General features: G+C 54.8%; 1 protein-coding gene across 6 annotated transcripts in view; it reads left to right on the top strand.

Moving 5' to 3' along the window:
- SH3PXD2A (SH3 and PX domains 2A) overlaps positions 1–15,108 on the top strand; it is a 223,065-nt gene extending 207,957 nt beyond the window's left edge. For all 6 annotated transcript variants that reach the window (XM_031461689.2, XM_010987121.3, XM_031461688.2 and 3 more), the window contains 5 exons: positions 3,128–3,245; positions 6,743–7,080; positions 8,175–8,224; positions 10,858–10,977; positions 13,064–15,108. In XM_031461689.2, coding sequence (XP_031317549.2) covers positions 3,128–3,245; positions 6,743–7,080; positions 8,175–8,224; positions 10,858–10,977; positions 13,064–15,037 — 2,600 coding nt within the window. In that variant the 3' untranslated portion in view covers positions 15,038–15,108. The remainder of the gene's footprint in view (positions 1–3,127; positions 3,246–6,742; positions 7,081–8,174; positions 8,225–10,857; positions 10,978–13,063) is intronic.
- The last annotated feature ends 389 nt before the right edge of the window (positions 15,109–15,497 follow it).

Genomic DNA, 15,497 nt, shown 5'->3' with positions numbered 1-15,497 from the left:
ATATATAACCAGACAAGAGAAAAGCAGTGCTTCCCGGGGCCTCCACTCCCCCATTCCCTCAGCCAACCAGGCCTTTGGAATCAAAAGGCCTCTTGCAGTGGGGCTGGGTGAGTTGTAGGGGCCGGGAGGGGAGCCAGGGAGACTGCTGACGGAGGGGAAAGTGTTTGGAAAGAGGAGGCGTCTGTGGTTTGGAAACTGCAGGGATTTCCAGCCCCTGCCTCCGCAACCAAAACAGGCCTGTCCACCTACCCCCAGCCACCCATCCACCCGGTGGGCAGCCTGGTCAGCCCTCCCTGGGCACATCAGAGTGACCACGGCCTCAGCGCTTCCCAGAAGCCGAAAGGTGCCCCTGAGAATTCCCAGGCCTCTCCCCTCAACTCTGATTCCTAAGGGGTCTGCTTTCTAGAGACCCCAGCCAATGCAAATGAGAGCACCCCCTCACCCCCAGCCATTTCCATCTGTCTGGGCCCCAAGGTGGGGTTTGTGACCCCAGATCTGTGGAGGGGCTCTGCTTTACCCTCAGGGAAACCTGTGAGTTGGGGGCTGAGACCCCGGTGGCACGTGTCCACCTGGAGCTAACTTCACACTTCTGTCATCTGAGCCAACTGTGGCAGAAAACTGAGCCCCCAAACAGATGAGTTGGAAGAGTTTCCCTGCCTGGGACCAGGACTCTGAATTCTCATCTCCTGAAACCAGCAGTGACAGGGCAGGATGAGCCTCTTAGCCAACCACATCCCCCTGCGAGTATGAAGTCCTAGACATCTGTGTTCATGTCAGCACCAGGGCCATCAAGAAGAGGGCTCTGTGCAGGAACAGCTCAGCTTTCCTGAGTAAAACTGACCCACCCGAGGAGGGCCAGGGGAAAGCAGGGTGCTTCCATGGCCCCCAGGACTCTGCCCTCCACACGCACACTGTGGGGCTGTGGAGGTGCGCCCACAGGACACAGTCTCGGCCCTGTCCTCTGCCATGCGACAGGGCCGGGCTTCTCTGATCTTCCCCAGAGAGGGTCTGCAATTTTTCTCTGCAAAATCAACTTTACCTAGGGGAACTTTAATGATGGCTTCCTGTGTGAACCACAGGCTTTTAAAAATAGCCCAGCTGAACAAAGGCAAAATGTGGCGCCTAGGCCTCGCTAGGCTCACCCCAGCCTCAGAACTCTGGATCCCTGGGGCCTGGCACTGCCCCTCTGGCCACTGCCTGGGCCAGGATTTAGCGTGCCCCACTGGAAAATGAAGCAAGACCAGGAACAGCAGGAGCACAGAGGGCTGGACTGCAGACACGGAACTTCTCAAAGGCCCGAGTCAGAATCTGGCCGGACCAGGTTCTCAGGCGGTCCTGGCAGCTCTCCCCAGCATGGCTGGGTTGGAATCTGAACGCTTCCAGGAGCGAGCTGATGCTGAGAAAGGCTTGCATTGAGAAGAGCATGCTGAATTATGGAGACTCCCAGTGGTCATCACCTACCTTTTGCCTTTCGGCAGACTTTCAGATTCTGCCAGCAGCCCATCAGTTCTGTCCTTGCAGCCTGGCAGGGCAGCGACCTCCACCCCAAAGGGAGCAGCTCTCCCCGCCCAGCACAGGGCCACAGACAGGACCCTGATAATCCAGGGAGGAATGAACAGATGGCCCTCCTGAGCAGGGGGTTGGGGTGGCAGCTGCCCCCTCCCCGCCTGCTGCCTGAGGCTCAGGCAGGCTGCCCGTTGGGGTCCAGCTGAGGAGTCCAGGGGGTGACTGTCACAGATGGGAGCCAGGAGGCAGGGGGCAGGCATCTTAGATCCAGGCGTTCTGTGCCGGCATCCTGCTATTTTGAGCTCAAAGTCTCCCACTCAGTGTGCTGGCCTAGCCCGCCTATTTCTGCATCCATAGTCCCTTTGGAATTCCTACTGTGTCCCAGGTGCTGTCTCAGCCCCAGGGAGTGTTCAGGCCAGAGGGGACAGCACAGGTTAAGGGTGACCCTCCTGAAGGGCATGCCAGGAGGTCAGTTTCTTTGTCTATCTCTGCTGCTCATTCTCCCAGATTGTGGGGGTGCAGCCACGTGCTCCTTCCTGAGTTGGTCCTCTGGGAAGGCTCTCCCTGCAGGAGGCAGGCAGGCTGCGGCCAGCTAGCTGTGGGTCCAGCTGTCTCCAGCAGGTGCAGACTCACCATCCTAGAAGCCTGAGCAAGGACTCATGTGGAAGGACAGGGCCCTGCCAGAAGAGAGGCTGGAGGGATCCAGGAAGAACCATGTTGCCCAGCCTCCCCAGACCTGCTACCCAAGTTCTTCCTCTGCTCCCACAGGTGCCTCTTGCCCAGTGCCTGGGAACCCTGGACAGGGCTCACAATCCCACCGTGAGATCAGAGCAGGCAGCTCCCTGAGGGGTCCTGCTCAGCTGCGAGGTCTACTCAGCACACTGTCCTCCAGAAGGCACACAGGCATGGTGGCCCTCTCAGGGCCCTGTGAGCGCCGGCCTGATTATGCTGCACTCAGCGTGGCCACTGCTCACTAAGCCACTGGACCCTTAACAAAACACATAACCACTCCCATAGAATGTGGGTTCCTAGAATCGTCTTGGGGAGATGCCATGATCAGGTGACCAGATTAGTGGTCAGGGGAGGCATCCCTGAGGTGCCCCTAGAACCATCAGAAGGCTGGACAGAAGATTGATGGAAGGATTTGAGGTAAGAGAAGGGCTAGGAGAGCAAGTCTGGGGCACAGACGGGAACGTGGCAGGTTCAGGGAAGGAAGGGCACGCTGTGGGGCCTCCAGACACTCAGTTGACACCCAGGTCTGTTCTCAGACTTCCTGACTCAGGCCCCGTGAGGGCCAGGCTCCTTGTAGCCCTGGCCTCCTCCCAGGGAGTTTCTGGGGCCCTGAGGACTCCAGGCTCCTGTAGCCTGGCTGCCATCATGGGGGCTGGGAGAGCCAGCTCCATGCTGCCTGTGGCTCGCAGGGCCGCCTGTGGCCCTGCCCAGCTCTGGGAGCAGCAGTAAGACCTGGTCCCTTTTCTTCCTTTTCCTGGAAAAGCCAGAGGCTGACCCAGTGCACCTTGGCCACCAGCTAAGTGAGGCCAGGTCAGGGGGAGATAGGAAGGAGGACCTGCACCCCGGCCTCAAATAATTGTGCTTTTTTGCTTCTCACCACCACCCACAGAGGAGAAGTACGTCACTGTGCAGCCTTACACCAGCCAAAGCAAGGACGAGATTGGCTTTGAGAAGGGCGTCACCGTGGAGGTGATCCGGAAGAATTTGGAGGGCTGGTGGTATATCAGGTAGGAGCCCCAGCAGAGGAGTGAGGTGGCCCCCTGGCAGGCTGGCCCCCAGGCGGGCCCTGGGGAGCAGTGTGGCTATGGGCACCAGCTGGCAGGTAGATACTGACAGCAGCTTTGAGCTCCCAACCTGGCTTGGCTGCTTCAGCTCTGCACAGCTGAACGGCTCTGACAGAGAGCACTCCTCTTGCAGATCCCCTCCCGGGACACATAAAGCCAAGCCTGAGCCACAGCCAGTGGGGCACAGGGGCCCCGGCTCAGCTTGCAGGCAGTGGTGCAATCCCTTCCCGGTGCATCTGCCAAGAGGGTCCAGCACATCTGAATTTGGTTTTCTGCGTCCGGCCTTGGCTGCCTGGCGTGCTCTGCATCTCAGGCTGTCTGGAGCGCTGGCGTCCACCAGCCTTGCTGGGGTCCCAGCAGACAGCCCCTGCTGCCCACGGCTCAGCACCGGGGGCCCCAGATGCAGGCTCTGGCCTGCGGCTGTTCACTGCACCGCTGGCTCACGTGGTCACTAGAGCTGGGGCGGAAGTGAGGCCTGAGCCCAGTCCTGGTTCAGAGGCCCCTTGCTCTGCCCCTCCCTCTCCTCGGGTCTAGTCACACTTCCCAGCTGAGAAATCCATTTGGGGGAGTGGGTAGGGAAGTTGGGAGCTTCCTGACGCTCCTGGAAGCAAACTAATCCCTGCGGGCTTTACCCACCTCTCCCCTACCCATCTCTGCCCCCAGACCCCTCTGCCCTGGGGCTCCCAGACCAGCCAGCACCCCCCAGGGGGCCTTGCTCGCAGGAAATGTTTTTGGATCCTTTGGAAGCAGCTCAACTATGATGATTTTGCTGTTTCTTTTCTCTGCCTGTAACCTAGATGACAGAGTTCCCTGTCGTGGGCTGTGGGGACTGCCTCCCCAGACCACTGTGGGCAACATGCATGTTCTGAGCTGTCAGAGGGAACAGGATCTACCCAGGTGACGGGGGTACTCACAAGACATTTGCTTAGACCACGGCAGACAGTGAGGGTATTAAGATTGGTTTATGGTGACGGGTAGGATGAAGGTCGTTAGCCACATGGGATGGAAACTTAGTGTGACCTGGCAGGACATAGACACCCCTGCTCCTGGCTCCATGCACAGCAGTCAGGAGGGCTGAGGTGTCCCATTCTGTCCTGTTAGGTGGGACAGGACTGTGTATCTGGACATGTTTGCCCAAATCCACTGCTCCTAGACTTTCCTGTTCTCTCAGCAATGGAACCTAGAGCCCAGCCCCAAATCCTGCCACCACGAGTCTGTGTGGGAAGGCCAGTGGACATTCTGGCAGGCTGGTAACCTGAACCACTCACCCAGAGGTTATCTACAAGGCTGCTAGGATTTTTTGATTTTCTAAAATGACCAACAGAAGCACTCTGAGCTGGCTCTTCTAGTCACCTCTTGTCCCCACGACTTAGCCTTTTAGCCAGTGGGAGCTTCAACTGATAGAACCCAACTAAAAAGATTCCACCTTAAGAAGGCTGCCAGACACCCCCTTAAATATGCCATTTCCCAGCATCCCAGGCTCCGTGTTGATCCTTATTTCCTGTCTTTCTTCTCCCCCCCTACCCACCCCCACACACACCCTCCCTTTCCCTCCATCCTCCTTTTCCAGTTTGCTTCCCTCTGGAGTCATTCTGTGCTCCAGAGCTGGAAAGCAGATGTGAGCAGACTTGGACCCAAACACACACAGCCGCTCCTGATTCCCTTGCATCTCTCTGCCTGGAATCTAATTTTATCCATGTAACACCAAAGGAGCACATGGGGGTTTGAAATGGGAGCCAGTCCTGACCATCACTCTTGTGAGCCCCGCCCCCCATCTCTGCACCATGCGCTCATAGAAGAGCACCTGCAGTAGTCCTCAGGCTCATCTTCATCTTTTCTCCAAGATGAAGGGCACCAGTGCCAGATGCTGCTGACAGCTAGCTCTGTGACCCTCTGCTACTTGCTTTGCCTGTCTGAGCCTTGGTTGTTGGCTCATATGTAAGATCAGGCATCTTTACTAGTTGGTTCCATCCACCCCTGAAATTCTGTGCTTCTGTCTGCCAGCTCCCTGACTCCCATCCATTTCTTCACTGATGCCTGCCTTCCAAGACCCAAAACAGGGGTAAAGATGGGGAAGCTTGAATCAGCCTGCCTGCACATTCATGTGAAATGAACATGAGAAGCCACCTCCTACCTGAGCTTTCCAGCAAAACTCAGACACGTTAGAAACTTTAACTTTCACGTTGCTTTTTCTCCCACCTGATGAGCCCCCCAAAACAAGATCAGCTCAGAGAGGCAGGGGAGAGGGGACTGTCTGACAGCTGGGAGCAGGCGAGGACATCGCACTCCAGACTCGGGGGCATTGGCCAGCAATTACTGGACCGGGAAGTAAGCTCCCAGTGAGTTTGAGTCGAAGCTCAACACCATGAAGGGAAAGGGGAAAAGCTTGTTTTCAGAAGTCAGCAAATCCCCTAAAATTAAGTCAGCCCTGTCATTTGCCTTTTGCTCTTATTTATGGGTTTTGGTTTTGTTTTCATTTTGTTTTGTTTTGTTCCATTTTGTTTTTGTTTTGCCATACCAAAGGCTTTAATTTTATCCAGTCATGTGCTTTATTTGGTCTTTTCCTTTATGGTTTCTTTCGGCTTTTGGAGTTCCATTTAGAAAGATTTTCTCAACCCCCAAGATGAAGCAGATACTCACGCCTTGCATTTTTAATTTTGCTACACAGTTGTGAGGCCAGAGTTTCACTTGTTTCTCCTATCTGGATCTTCAGTTGTCCCTAGATCACTCACTGAATAATCCGTCCTTACCCCACTACTTTGAAACATTGGTCTGTGTATGAACTTGTTCTGTGAACTTGACCCGATTGCTCTTCCTGCAGCAGTGCCGATGCTTTCCACACTCACTCACTTTCCTTCATAGACATCTTCCTCGTTGGTCGCAATATGTCTGTCCTTCTGGATGAATATTTGCAGCTACTCTATCCCAGCATTTTGCAGAAGAGGAAAAACTTGACTTGTAGGGACCTGTCCAAGGTACTGTAGACCAGGACTCAGGTTTCCTAATTCACTTTTGCTACCTCTTCACCTGTCTGATTGTACTTCCTTTTTTGACTGGGCATTTAACTCTATACACCTTCTCATTTCTTATCTCTAGAATTGCCCTCTGCTGTGGTGAGGTAGCAGGCCATTGCAAAGCCTACCTTTTGGGCAACCCCAAATTTGTGCAGCCTTCTCATCCCAAGGTCCCATGCTTACCTGACTTTGCAAATGACGGGAACCCACAGTAAGGGAGATCAGGCAAAGAACAGGAGATAAAGAGGGAGAAATGGTGTTCTGGTGTCTTTTCCACCTGCCCTCAGTTCCAGTTCTGTCCAGAGTTATGGCTTTGCCAAGTGTCTTGCAGAGCATGGCAGAGAAGGCTCAGCTGGACAAGGCCAGATAGAGCCTGGGGCCTAGCAGGGGGGCTCTCATGACGCTGTGTCCCACTCCTCCCCGCAGATACCTGGGCAAAGAGGGCTGGGCGCCAGCGTCCTACCTGAAGAAAGCCAAGGACGACCTGCCGGCGCGGAAGAAGAACCTGGCAGGCCCAGTGGAGATCATCGGGAACATCATGGAGATCAGCAACCTGCTGAACAAGAAGGCGTCCAGTGACAAGGAGGCGCTGCCTGCCGAAGGCGAGGGCCCAGAAGCCCCCATTGCCAAGAAGGAGATCAGCCTGCCCATCCTCTGCAACGCCTCCAATGGCAGCGCCCTGGGTGTCCCTGAGAGGACCGTCTCCAAGCTGGCCCAGGGCTCCCCAGCCGTGGCCAGGATTGCCCCTCAGAGGGCCCAGATCAGTAAGAGTCTCTGACCCCTGGGTCCTCACAGCACTGCTCTTTAGAGAGGGGGCATAAGATACAAGAAAAGCCAGAGCAGGGTGCATGCTCCCTGTATCATTTTCTTCCTGAGATGCAGACAGACCTTTGATCCCAGCCTCACTCTGTCAACTTATCCCATGCTAATTACAAGAGTGTACAAGGCAGTTCCTTCCAGCTCCTCTACCGAAGAGATATTACATGAGTATGTAACCTGGTAGCACTCCCTCCTCCTCTAGCAGAGAGCCAGGAAGGGTCACTTTGCAGAGAAGTGTAGTTGTCCGGGCTGTGCAGTGGGGGCCCTCGACGCAAGGCTGCCTTCTGAGTGACAGCTGCTGGAACATCTTGCTGAGTCTTAGCCATCCTCCCCTGTCTCCTTCCACCAGTTACTGGAAACCTAAAAGACTTGAAAGGGTGACTGTACGTCTTTCCACGAGCAGTTTTAAGTGGCATTCTTCATGAGTCTCCTTTCTTACAGGAGAAACCAGCTGCTGGTCCCTCCAGTTCTCTAGCATCTCTGGCACAATGATGCCTATGGTTGAGGGTTAATCTGTTACGAGAGACGAGCTTCCCTTAAAATCTGGAGGAAAGCTGTTTTTAAGTTTAGTCCTAAACTTGGTTAAGTTAGCTCTGTGCCTGAAACCTTTTGAGTATCACTTGGGAAACGTTTTTTGGGTGCCCCCTCTTACCTGGCACTGTGCTAGCTTCTAAGGATTCAGTAGGGAACAAGAAATAGACATGGTCTCTCCTTCTAACTCTGAGAATCCGATAAAGTTATCTCCCCTTTCCCCTGAAAAATGCCTCTATGTTCATACATTTTCAAATGTGCACATCATTTTAGAGGGTTCATGGATCCCCTTGAAACATAGCCAAGGAAGCTTAAAGGGCTGTGGCTTCCCACTGAAGGAGCCCACGTGTAGTGCCAGTAGTGGCTGAGAGCATGAGTTCTTCATAAATGCAGGACAAAAGCAGGAACTTTCCAGGGTCAGGAGGGTCAGGAGGCGGCCACACCCAGGGGAGGTGGGGAAGGCACTGTTGTCTGGCTGGGATTTCTGAAGCCCTGTTTCTTCTGCTAGGCTCCCCAAACCTAAGGACAAGGCCTCCACCTCGCAGAGAGTCCAGTCTGGTATGTGTGTTGAATTTTTTTTTTCTCCCTTGTTCCTCTTCTGGCATTGGGGGCATGGTAGCAGCCCCCGTTAACTGGCTGTCCCACTGCAGAGCCTGTTAGCCCAGAGCTTCCCCAGGGCCAGGCTGAGGCTTCCAGCTTCATGGGGCTGGGGGCAGGGAGGGAAGCCTGAGGATCCCAGCCTCTCTGCGGCCTAGCTGGACAGTTTGTAATCAAAAACACACTGCACTCCAAAGCTAAATAAATCCATCCCGCCACCACACTGGCAGACATAAACATTTAGACTGGCTGGCAAGAGTGTCCGGCCAGGGCATTGCCAGGGGCTGGAAGTGGGGCTGCTGTCCATGAGAGCCTGGAAGCCCTTCAGCTTTGCCTTCCTTGCTTGGGAGTATCTGATGGATTGTGGTGGATGCCAGAGCCTGGGAGGGCAGAGGGCAGACCAGGGCTCAAACTCAGGGGAGAAGGGTGGTAAATGGCAGGGACTGGCTTATGCTGAAGCTCAAAGAGGCTCAGTGCTGCTGGGAACCCTGGCTCCTGTGGGTGGTTTCCTGGCATCCAGACCATCAGGGAGGCAGATGTGCACTCAGGGTGCTGGGGCTCGGGGCAGCAGTGATGCTGGTGACAGGCTGAGAGCCCTAGAACTGAGAACCTGTTACCCAGGGCAGTGGGATGTAGTGGAAAGAACAGGGCTTCGAGCCTGCTAGGCACGTATTCATATTCCACTTCTGACACTTAGGAACAGCAAGCGCCTGGGCAAGTTTGCTCTCCACAAGCCTCAGTTTCCTTATTTATGAGTTGAGGACAGTGCCAGCCATCTCCCAGGGCTGCTGTAAGGATGAGATGAGACGCTGTGTGCAGAGGGCTGGCCATCAGCTTTCCATTTCCTGTGTCAGCTCTCTGTGCACTGTGTACGAACAAGGATTCGAAGTCACATCTGGGCTTAACAATACTTACTGTGGTCAGTGACATCTGCCTGGGAGAGGGGGACAACTGCTGTCACTGGAGGAGTGGGCCTTCAGTAAATGGGATTTTTGAAGATTTGGCCCCTGGACATGCGAACATCTTTGCCTTGGCCATCAGCCTGAGTGGAGTTCCTGTCTTGTTCCCCGTCGCGTTTTACACAGCTGATTGCCGAGTTCTTTCCTCCCATCTCTCTCAGCCCCAGCTGATTATTTTGAGACAGACTTGATTTTGGCAAGAATGGGGTAGTACCTTCCACGCCTCCCAAAAGCAGGGCTTGCTGAGGCAGAGCTGTTTGTTCCAGCCAGGCAGGGCTGCCTCTCACTGGCTGGGGGTCCCGGCCAGGCTGGGACCTGGGCCTCATCTGCGCACATGCACAGCTGCAGGGCCAGGCACCAGGTGGGGAAAGTTGACCGGATCATGTCTGGTCCCTCAAAACCAGCTTCCTCCCACCCTTCACTCACTCTGACCCAAGGTGACCCGGCTGTGACTGGCAGGATTAGAACATGCTGAGCCTTGAAGGACGAGGCAGGTTAAGAGGAATAGTATAGTGTATCAGGAAGAGGATTCAGCTCTGGCTTCTATTTATGGAGCTCTTCTTATACCCCTGGCTGGACCAGAAGTTATGTTCATTATCTCAGTGGTCCTCTTCATGACCCTGTTGTTAGTTCCATTTTAGAGATGAGGAGACTGAGGCTCGGAGAGGTCAGGGGCCTTACACAGGGCCATGCAGCTGGTGAATTGCTGAGCTGGGACTGGAGCCCACGTGTGTCCAGCTGCAAGGCAGAGGTCTTTTGAGGTCTTCCTGCTACACTACAGCTGCTTTCCCCTCTCTAGCCTCCCAAACACATGTACCTTTTTAATAAAAATTGTTTTGTTTTAACTGATACCGGGACATACTGGGAGTAATGGGGAGGCACCAAGTCCGTGTTCACCAGAGTAGAGACGGGCTGAAGCTGGAATGTCCTCTCCACAAGGACAAGGGGGCTGTCCTTTTGGTTTACTCTTGGATGCCTGGTGCCTTGGACCAGGGCCTGGCACCCAGTAGACACACAACAAACATTTGTAACATGGGTGACTGAGGCTTACAACGTCCCCACATGTCAGGCTTAGATACTGATGTACCAGCTTCTAGGAAACATTTAGGCTTCCCAGCATGTTCCACCCCACCCCAGGGCAAAGGATCCTGAGCTTTATTCTGTGCTTGCCTGACCACTTGGCATCATCATGATGACAGACCAAGGGCTCTTCTCACCAACCCCATGCCCCTTACACCCATCCCACCTCTGCAGCCAGGTGTCACCCCGGTGGCACTTCACCTGAGACTCAAGGACATAACTCTCCTCTTCCAGGAGACAGTGTGACAGTGTGCATGGGCTTTCTTACAACAATTTCTCAGCTTCTTAACTTTCATTTTGGGACCTGGCTGTTGCGGCTTCTGAAAATTGGACTCCAAAGGATATAAGGAAGGAAATTTATAACTAGATGATCATTTTGATAGCTCAGACAATTGACTCAAGTGACTCCTAGGGATTGATTCTTAGAGAGCCTGGTCAAGAAAGGGATCTCTTGGGGAGACAGCCTGAGACTTGAGTCCACTGGTGTAACCGCCACACTTGCCTCTATTATGGATTTGACCGGATGGGTCTTGCTCACTGTTTTCTCTGCCTTAGGGGTTCCAGCTGCCGAAGCCACCAGAGCCCCCTTCTGTTGAGGTCGAGTACTACACCATTGCGGAATTCCAGTCGTGCATTTCTGATGGGATCAGCTTTCGGGGTGGACAGAAGGCAGAGGTGAGCCTTGGGCCATGAGGGGAAGGGTTATAACTCAGGCTGGTTAAAGACCTACCATGTTTCCCATTTATGTCTTGTTGGCAACGTTCCTGAGGGCAGGCAGGAAAGGTGTAGAAACAAGACCCTGCAGGGATGAAAATTTGCCTAAAGCCAGTCAGTGCTATGGCCAGGACTAGAGACCCCGGCTCGTGTCTCCACCCAGCTCCCTCACAGCAGCATTTCCCAAAGCATTACAGGAGCTTGTGCTGGGGCGCCTTGAAACAAAGGGCTTCTGGGATCGAATGAGTTCTGAAGACAGTGAGTTAAACAAAATCCAACCGGTTTTGTTGTTTGAATTGCATAACTTCTCAGAGCCTGTGATATGGGGATGTCACTGTGTGTCTCCAAGAGGGGACCAGAAAAGGCAGCTTTGCCTAGACATCCTCTCCCAGGTGCACCTGGGGGCCAGAATTCCGCAAAACCCACAGTAGGAAGCGCTGTTGTTGGAAGAATGTGGTCCAGGCAGCCAAAGTAAGATACCGAGGACCTGGCTTCTGGCCATGTCCACACCACAGGCCCCTCTGACATCTGATGCAGTCGCTTCTCCCCCAGGCTTTGATCATTTCTCTCTGCAAATGGAGTGACAGACCCTGTCATGCTCCCTCCCGGCCCATATCCTAGCATTTCTGAAACTCTGCTTTGTGGCTGGCACTGAACGTGGCATTCCTGGGACCAGAGAAGATCTGTGACTCAGTCATTTCTCCTGAGTGGCTCTGTGTGGTGATGAAGCTAAATCCTGTTAATACCTGTAAAACTGTCAGACAAGTAATTGGGCAGTCTCTGTCTAGTGAAGTGGGTGATTCCCAGTGTGAATGTGTTACAGCACATGTCTGAAACTTTGAACCAAATTTTCAGGAGAAATCATTCTCTCCGTGGTGCTTGTGCTTCCAGAAGAGCCTACAAAGCTCATAATATAAGAGAACTCTCATACTGAGGATCCACCCAGGCATAAATTTTGAGTATGGAGTGGGCAGAGCGAAGGATGGAATATAGGACAAAAGGAAGGATGGGGGCTGCAGAGGGCTGGCCTCACACAGGGCTTGCCTTTGGTAGTCTCTTTCTGTCCTCCCTCCTTCGCCCCACTTCCCCCAGTGCTAATGTTTTTGTGCTTCCCTTCTCCTCCCTGGGACCTCTTCCTCTAGGAATGTCCCACAGTCCCAAATTACAGTTGTCCCTTGGTATCTGTGGGGAATTGGTTCCATGATCCCCAAGAGTTACCAAAATCCCGGGATGCTCAAGGTCCTTATATAAGATGGCACAATTCAGTCAGCCCTCCGTATCCATGGATATACAACCTGCCACCATGGAAGGCCAACTGCATCTTCCATTTATGTTCCCTAATCCAAATGGACCTCAGAACAACCAGCAACCACACTCATAGCCTTTAGCCAATCTCAAATTGAAGTTAAGAAGGCAGCTCCTTGAACTAGTTTATACTAACATGGAAATGACTGAAAACTTTCCATTCCACTGGAAATTTCTTCAGCTAGTGGGATTTCAGTGGGATCCCACATGTTATGAAGTAACCACAGGCAGTGGGCAAACCAGAGAGGCTCTGGCCTTAGGCCTTAACTCCCAGTTCCACTCACCTGCACCCTCCTGTTCTCTTCTGACCTGAGAGACCCTTTCCAGGGTCACTGAGGGAGGACCTAGCAATATGGGAGTGAAACAAGGATGGCAGTGGTAGAATGGCAGTCTTTTGTACACATGGGTCCATGGCGAGTTGGGTTTTGTAGGGACTGGGAACAGTGTATCTTCTAAGTGTATTAGCTCAGCAGGAGGAGAAGTAAGGATCTAGTAATGGAGACTAGCTTGACCAGGGTGTTGACTTGGAGGAGCTGGAGGGTGGCCCTTGGAGAGTAGGAGCTCCCCCGATCCAGGAGATGATAGAACCCATCACTTACTGATTTAGGTCCCAGCTCAGTTTGCTCATCTGTGAAATGGAGATAATGTCTCCTAGAGCCAAAGTATGAAGCTCCTAGCCTAGCACATCTTAGGGCAACAGCGATCCTCCCAGCTCACTGGCCTGTCCGCCCCTTCTCCCTAGGTCATCGACAAGAACTCAGGCGGCTGGTGGTATGTGCAGATCGGTGAGAAGGAGGGCTGGGCCCCAGCGTCGTACATTGATAAGCGCAAGAAGCCCAACCTGAGCCGCCGCACGAGCACCCTAACACGGCCCAAGGTGCCCCCGCCGGCGCCACCCAGCAAGCCCAAGGAGGCCGAGGAGGGTCCAGTGGGCGCTGGCGAGAGCCAGGACTCTCCGCTGAGGCTCAAGTACGAGGAGCCTGAGTATGACATCCCTGCCTTTGGCTTTGACTCAGAGCCGGAGCTGAGCGAGGAGCCCACAGAAGATGGTGGCTCGGGGGACAGGCGGCCAGCCCAGCCCCACAGGCCCTCGCCCGCCTCCTCGTTGCAGCGTGCCCACTTCAAGGTGGGTGGGTCTGCCGAGGACGTGGCCCTGGAGGAAGAGACCATCTATGAGAACGAGGGCTTCCGGCCGTGTGCAGAGGATGCCCTGTCAGCCAGACGCTCCTCCCGCGACAGTGACTCTCCAGGCGGCTCCCCGCTGTCCCTTGCCAGGAAAAACTCCCCCAAATCAGGCTCCCCCAAATCGTCATCACTCCTAAAGCTCAAAGCAGAGAAGAATGCCCAGGCAGAATTGGGGAAGAACCACTCCTCAGCCTCCTTTTCTTCATCCATCACTATCAACACCACCTGTTCCTCCTCCTCCTCCTCTTCCTCCTCATCCTTGTCCAAGAACAGTGGGGACCTGAAGCCCCGTTCTGCCTCGGATGCGGGAATCCGCGGCACTCCTAAGGTTGGGGTGAAGAAGGACACTGACCTGAAGGCTGGGCTGACCTCCTGTGCCCGTGCCAAGCCATCAGTTCGGCCCAAGCCCTTCCTGAACCGCGCAGAGTCCCAGAGTCAAGAGAAGATGGATATCAGCACTTTACGGCGCCAGCTGAGGCCCACAGGTCAGCTCCGGGGTGGCCTCAAGGGCTCCAAGAGCGAAGATTCGGAACTGCCCCCCCAGACAGCCTTCGAGGGCCCCAATGAGGGGTCCAGGAGAGGCTCGGCCGACCTCATCACCCTCCCGGCTACCACCCCGTCATGTTCCACCAAGAAGGGGCAGGAAGGGCAGGCCACCTCCTACACGACATGTAGTGCCTACCAGAAGGTCCAGGACTCAGAGATCAGCTTCCCCGCAGGCGTGGAGGTGCAGGTGCTTGAGAAGCTGGAAAGCGGCTGGTGGTATGTGAGGTTTGGAGACCTGGAGGGCTGGGCCCCCTCCCACTACTTGGTGCTTGGCGAGAACGAGCAACCCGACCCCCTAGGCAAAGAGCTGGATACAGTAACTGCCAGGAGCAAGCAGAATGAGGGCAAGTCAGACAGCCTGGAAAAAATCGAGAAGCGGGTCCAAGCGCTGAACACCGTCAACCAAAACAAGAGGGCCACACCACCCATCCCCTCCAAGCCTCCTGGGGGCTTTGTCAAGACCTCGGGCGCCGGGGCGGTGAAGATGAGGAATGGTGTGCGGCAGGTGGCAGTGAGGCCCCAGTCGGTGTTTGTGTCCCCACCACCCAAGGACAGCAACCTGTCCTGTGCCCTACGGAGGAACGAGTCGCTGACAGCCACCGACGGCCTCCGAGGCGTCCGCCGGAACTCCTCCTTCAGCACTGCCCGCTCAGCAGCTGCAGAGGCCAAGGGCCGCCTGGCCGAACGGGCCGCCAGCCAGGGCTCAGACAGCCCTATCCTGCCCACCCAGCGCAACGGCATCCCCGTGTCCCCCGTGCGCCCCAAGCCCATTGAGAAGTCCCAGTTCATCCACAACAACCTCAAAGATGTGTACGTCTCGATCGCAGACTACGAGGGGGATGAGGAGACAGCGGGCTTTCAGGAGGGCGTGTCCATGGAGGTCCTGGAGAGGAACCCCAACGGCTGGTGGTACTGCCAGATCCTGGATGGGGTGAAGCCCTTCAAAGGCTGGGTGCCCTCCAACTACCTAGAGAAGAAGAACTAATGGGGGCCGTGGGTCCTTCCAGCCTTAGTGTGGGTGAGCTGTGAGATAAGACAAAGGGAAAGGGAAAATGGGAGGGGGTGGGGGAGGACAACATTAAACCTATAGAATGTGTGACCTCAAAGATGCACCCCTCCAGGCTGTCCCCCAGCTGAAAACGTCTGGGGCAGGGAGGGGTGCCCACAATGAGCAGGGAGGGGAATGGGCAGGGGCAGCCTGGGACCAGAGGCAAGAAAGCTGAGCCCCACATGTGCACCTTGGGGGCTTTGCTGACGGACTTGGCGCCATTTGGGACAGGCCGTGTGGGAAACCCTATTTTGTGCCTTGGCTGCAAATCTGGAAAATATGTGGTTGTGGGGGCCTCCCGTGCCCTGCTTCTGCTTAGCCTGGTTTCAGCTGCTGGCATGTTGCCCCCAGAGGTAGCCCTTGTATCATCCTAATCTGTGTTCGTGAATTACGCTAG

The sequence above is a fragment of the Camelus dromedarius genome, chromosome 8 (genome assembly GCF_036321535.1).
Source record: "Camelus dromedarius isolate mCamDro1 chromosome 8, mCamDro1.pat, whole genome shotgun sequence".
Classification (NCBI taxonomy): domain Eukaryota; kingdom Metazoa; phylum Chordata; class Mammalia; order Artiodactyla; family Camelidae; genus Camelus; species Camelus dromedarius.
Note: the sequence above shows the minus strand (reverse complement) of the source record. Positions and strands in the feature narration are given on the sequence as shown.